Genomic DNA, 6,000 nt, shown 5'->3' on the forward strand with positions numbered 1-6,000 from the left:
TAGTCATACATCTCTCCACAAAGATTATACCCTTATCTCTTACCAATGAGTCTCTGTACCAAAAGAATATATCTAGAAACGGTCTAGCTTGAAATAAGTCTACCAGTCCGTTTCATTTCATAGGAGTTCTGTCCCCATAGAAACATAAGTCTCCTAACCAATCCCGTATCCCCTAACCAGCGGCTAACGGGTGAGGACATCGCGCATCAGAGTTCAGCATGACCTAGAAACCCGACGCAAGCAAACCCTCTACTACACCAAATATTCCAACTTAACCAAGCAGTAATATCCAGTCGAGACAACGATAGCTAGGAAAAGAGTGAACTCTAATAATTCCTCCGACCCCCTTTCTCAGCATTGGCCCTACCATGAAGAACCAGGTTAGCTGTAGTTTTCTACTATAACAATGACTACATCGCTTAATGGTCATTAGGTGAAGCAGGGTTTCTCGGATTCATAACCCTGGCTGCCCGCGTATTACGCCGCGATGAAAGGGCGGAGGGTCTTAAATGATAGGAAAAGACAGATATGGCAGAGAAATCTTGGAACCCATTCAATCCACTGGGTTCGTAAGTGCAAACGAAAACAAAATATCATCTAACTTTAGACAAGCCAGTATTAAAGGTGGCTATATTATCCTACCTAGGCAGTGATGTTAAACCTACCCGAGAGTTGAGTACTCCATATCATTGAAGAAATTCGGGTATTAATAAGTATAAATTCGACGAATTTAGAACCACAAACGTTTCGTATACGACACTCAACGAATGATGTAGTCTCCTATCTTCTAGGGAGACATTCAAGCCTTACGGGACAAGGCAATACAGCTAAATCGTAGATCCGCGCCTCCCGCCTCCTGATCAAGACGGATCACTCTTCCGATCCCCAAATCAAGCGCCTTCGAACTCAGGACATCTTCATCGTCTTTGAGTGAACCGCGGTCGATCGGCCCCTTCCGTGACCCCTCGAGTTCCCAAAGTCTGCCATTGGCTTTGACAAATGCCACAAAATGCTGGCCTAGGGCGCCTTCGTTTCTAGGAGCCGTGTCTCCCAGATGGACACAGGATTTATGAGCTTCCTCGAAGGGGACACTATTATATAGCAGGTCGGCCCGCTCTGTCATCTTTAGAGGAATAGCATCACGGCGGATTTTTTCCAGGTCGGAGCCTGGTTGGATATGCTCGGCAGCTGGGCCATTGATGGCACAGTGAAGGAGCCCGATAGAACCGCAGGCGTTCCCAATGGTCTGCCTGAACCATATTACAGGTTCTTCGGGTCCATATCCGTCATAATCATCCTTTTCAACGTCCTCGGCTTGTCGATTCTCCTTCCAAGCAGGAGTGAGGGGTAAGATAACAAGTAGGGCAAAGGCCGGACGGGGAATATGGGCTATCAGTTCAGGTTCATCAAGCGACCAGACGTCGTAGAAGGATAATTCAGATGATAACCCTAGCCTTGCCGCCAATTGGTTCATCACTTCAGGATTATTCTCTATCACAGACCATTAGTAAGTTCCATATGTCCTGTGTAATATCTGACAAATATTGCCAATGTTTAGAACCATTACATACCCAAAACGACCCATGTTTTCTTCTCCATAGTGAGAATTTGGTCGAAGGTCAAGTGGGGGAAATGAAACGCGATCCTTTCGGCGTAAATATTATGATGTTTCGGGCGTTTGCTTCTGTAAATTATATATCAAGTTAGGATATTAAATTCTATTATTTCAAAGTCGTAAAGCAGGCAGCCGTGACTACGTCACGGCAAGCTACATCTTAACATGTACATATTTGCGTGCATGTACCTAGTATGTACCTGGCCGAGTCCAAGTGGGGCGCCGCCACACCCCGCACTAAGAATCCAACCTAACCACGTGGGGGTTCCCGCCATTTCATCTACTCATCTGATAGGACCTTCCCGCCTCAATAATATAGGAATGGATATATACAACCCAGGGTGGTCATACTACAGCGACACCGTAAAATTTAAAAACTGTATACATGTCTCAGCTCTCCTTCCCACCTATATACACTTTTCCCTTAGTTCACCCCCGAGAAAAGTCTAATGGATGCTTTCCAGCCTTACAGATGGGGCACTAAACCCCGCTATCATTAATAGTAGGGGCCTAATCGTCTTAGAAAAGTCGCTAAGGTACTGCCAGCTGTAGCTCTTCACATTATCTATCTTAAGACTTATTTATATCGGATTGACGACAACGCCGGCGGCCGGGAGATGCCCAAATACACATATATATGTAGATAATGTATCACTTTTGGGTAACTAGGTATGTTTTATTTGATAAGTTTCTATCCCGTTCATTTACTTAACGGCCCCCATACAATATACTAAATATCGTGAATTAACTAAGACCGACGATGAGTGCATATCTTCTTCAATACACAACCAACTCACGAAACCCCCTGTTTTTTTGTTTTTTTTTTGTTTTTTTTTGATACAGTATGAATGCTCATTTCTTAAAGATACCGGGGTATGTATAATAACTATACTGATAGTATCAATATAAGTCTCTGGAAGAAATTTGTAGATGTCTCATTTGCGAGGTATCATATTGTAATTACATCTTGTGGGTGAGCCGCGGATCGAATGCCCACCCCCGGCCCAGGTATTTTATATAGTCTAAATCTAAGAAATACGGCTGATATATCTGTGTTTCTTCTTTAGAAATATACGAGCCACGCTCCCCTTCCACAGTAACGACGATAAAGCACGCCCTTTGCCAGAAGGGGTCCTCTACACCTTCTCCTCGATAGTATCTCCAACAAGGGCCGCATTGTCCTCTACATGGTGCATCTCTGCAGCAAAGGTGTGGCTCGGCTTCCACTTGGCTGAATGGCGGGGGCTGACTTCCTGCATACACATATCGGCCTGCTCAAGAGATAGACCCTTGAGCTCAGGTACGAGGAAATAGGCGAACGTCAGGGAAAGGCAGCATAGAGATCCTGCGTAAAAACATTAATTGTTAGCATTGTATGCCCAAAAGGATGAAAAACAAATAGATGGACGAGAGTAACTAACCCCATAGGAAGAAAACCTTTGGTCCTAGATTGGCCTCATCTGCACCAACTAGGTAAGGTGTGATGACGGCGATGATGGTATTCCAGAACCAATTGGACGCGGTGGAGATACCAACACCACGAGATCGTATGGGTAATGGGAAAACCTCGCCAACTACAACCCAGGCCGTTGGTCCCCACGTTGTGGCGAAGAAGGCAATGTTAATGCAGATAAAGGCGATCATGGCTTGGACAGCAGCGTCGTTGTGAACCTCCTCTCGTCCCTGGGTGACACCGACGGCACCAACGATGAATTGAGAGATGATCATGCCGATAGCACCAGTAAGCAGAAGGGCACGACGTCCGAATTTCTCAATGGTGTAGAACGAGATAGGTGTTGACAAAACGTTGACGAGCGTCGTAACGAGCGAAATGAGAAAGGGATTTTTTATCGTTCCTAGTTGCTTCACGAGATGTTAGTCAAAGATAAGTGCTGAAAGCATATGGGCACTAAACTTACCTTAAGAAATGGAGGGCCGAAGTAGAAGATGAAGTTGATACCGGTGCATTGCTGCATGCACTGGAGACCAGCGCCGAGGATGGTTCGTCGAAGACTGCTATTACCATGCGCAAGGGAACCCTTAAAACAAGCAGTCCAAGAACCAACGTAGGAAGTCTGAGGAATATGTTGCATCTCGAATTCGTTATTGGCAACGATTTCTGCCAGTTCGTCCCTGACATAGTCGGATTCTAAAGGCTGACCACGGACGAACGCAAGCGCTTTAGCGGCCTCCTCGATCTTCCCCTTCTTGACGAAGTAACGCGGAGATTCGGGAAGGATAAATAAACCGGTACCAAGGATAATAGCCCAAAGGAATTGGACGCCGATGGGAATCCTGTAAGAACCCGAATCTGGCCGTGATTGCGTGGCGTAAACGACACAGTTGGCCAAAAGGATGCCTATCGTAATACAGAATTGGTAACCACTGACCATAGCACCACGAACTTTCTTGGGGGCAATCTCAGACATATATAGGATAACAACAGCAGATATAAATCCAACGCCACCACCAGCGATTAGGCGACCAAAGACGAAGAGAACCTCTTGATTGCTGCTAGAAATCTGCAAGATGCAGCCAATAGTAAAGACAAAGCATCCCACAATGATGGTAGGACGTCGACCGATGAAGTCCGCAATATCACCACCGACAAGAGCACCGAAGAAGGTTCCGCATGACAGGATAGATGTGAATAGAGACTGTGTGGAAGAGGGAAGGACGAAAGCTGACTTGTTAGCGCCGATAGGGGCACCGATCGTGCCATCGTCATTTACGACGTTATAATCGTAAGGGATTCCAGTGTACAGAGAGATGAAGTATGGCATGGCCAGCACACCACCCATCCAACCTATATACATATAACCGATTAGTGCCTGAAAATGTGGGTTGCGTTTTCGAGACTTGGGGCATACCGGTATCATAGCCGAAAAAGATACCACCAAAGGCCGCAAAGGCACAGATCAGATAGGCCTTGATGGTAACAGGGGCCTCAACACGGCCCACGTCAGTGGTGCCTGTGACGACGACACCTCCAGCCATTTTTTTTTTTTTTTGGTTATGTTCCTATTCCTTCTCCTCCCGTACTGGCTTGCTCGCTATACAAGTAAAGGTGAAGCTGTCACGATCCAAGGCTTGGATCGCCGGATGAAGTAATGACGGAAGGCGGCGCGTCTTGGACGGGGATGGCAAGGAAACGAAAACATAGGAACGGTAGGATTGGGGAGTATTTGCCAGATATTATATAGCTGTACCGACTGGTAGGGTATTGACGGGAAGCAACCCATAAACTGTATACTACGATATGAATGCACCCCCCTGCAAGGTCTACCAGGTTGGTCGTGGACCCTTCATCCCAGTCTGGGGGAAACGTGGTACACAGACGAAAACATACTACCTAGATACACACGTATATGCTAGAAAGTTGGTTGGTATAGCATATTCAGCGTGTGCGTGGTGGGCGTCCCGGGGAACAATTCGAGGCGTGGTTTCCGGCGTAGTAAACCGTGACAGCCACCACGATGATTATCTTCCTTATGTTACTAGTACTAGACTACTTTGGGGTGGATCGCTAGTGAGAAGGGTTCGGGGTCTCCAGTCGGGTCTAGACTGGAAGACGTCCGCAGCTCGAATCAGTTACGGTTGATGGACCAGCGTTGATTGGATTGCTGCACAAATGCAGCCAGGGTCCCGGCTTGCAGACAGGGGTATAAAAGGGCCGTCTCGAGTCTGGAGGGAAGTTGACTCCTGCTTGGTTTCGCCGACATGCAGCTTGGGGATCTATTCGACCCACAAGGCTCACAAAGATCCCTCGCTCGAGTAGACTCCCCCAAACTGGAGATTTGGGGAAGCTGGAGAGAGGAAGAATCCATGTTAATGTCTAATTATCCCAGCGGGTCCTTTGTAATAGTAGTTAACTCAGGGAACCCCCCCTTTAATTAACAACAAACAAAACCGGCGTCATATACTGAATTGTTTATACTTATCTATATTGCCCGGTTCTCCATATTCGTATTACACTGGGCCCCTAATCTGAGGACATAAGGGCAGATAGGGTGTAACTTGACGCGGTTTGAATATATATATATATGTGTGTGAATACCCAGATACGTACGTATATGATGTTTGCTGTAACGATTAAATTCTCTCATGTTTCTCGTATATGTAAGTTCGTATATTTGTGAAGTAATTGTATATATGTGGAAAACTTCATTACTTATCTGTCACTAGACAGGGCATCAGTAGGGACACTTTACTTGCCCTACATACCTAGGCATTTTGGGATCTACAGAAGATCTCAAATTGTTGAGATGCGTAGTGCCCCCCGCCCCCCCCCCCCCCCGGGGGGGGGGGGCGGGCCCCCCGGGGGGTGGGGGGCGAGGGGGGGGGGGGGGGGGGGGTGGTGTTGGTGGGGGGGGGAGGGGAGTTGT

At 47.0% G+C, this 6,000-nt stretch overlaps 2 protein-coding genes across 2 annotated transcripts; both read right to left on the minus strand.

The window, feature by feature from the left end:
- Positions 1–799: 799 nt before the first annotated feature.
- On the minus strand, positions 800–1,599 carry F4822DRAFT_435096 (putative ubiquitin carboxyl-terminal hydrolase; the record flags this gene model as incomplete). The annotated part of the gene is made up of 2 exons (XM_051462120.1): positions 800–1,491; positions 1,572–1,599. The coding sequence occupies 2 exons, from the start codon at positions 1,597–1,599 to the stop codon at positions 800–802; spliced, it is 720 nt and encodes a 239-aa protein (XP_051308939.1).
- A 1,152-nt stretch (positions 1,600–2,751) lies between these two features.
- F4822DRAFT_439151 (general substrate transporter) lies at positions 2,752–4,612 on the minus strand (the record flags this gene model as incomplete). Its single annotated transcript, XM_051462600.1, has 4 exons — positions 2,752–2,960; positions 3,037–3,478; positions 3,535–4,421; positions 4,486–4,612. 4 exons carry the CDS (start codon positions 4,610–4,612, stop codon positions 2,752–2,754), a joined length of 1,665 nt encoding a protein of 554 aa, XP_051308940.1.
- Positions 4,613–6,000: the final 1,388 nt, after the last annotated feature.

The sequence above is a fragment of the Hypoxylon trugodes genome, assembly GCF_022578975.1.
Source record: "Hypoxylon trugodes strain CBS 135444 unplaced genomic scaffold F4822scaffold_12, whole genome shotgun sequence".
Lineage (NCBI taxonomy): Eukaryota > Fungi > Ascomycota > Sordariomycetes > Xylariales > Hypoxylaceae > Hypoxylon > Hypoxylon trugodes.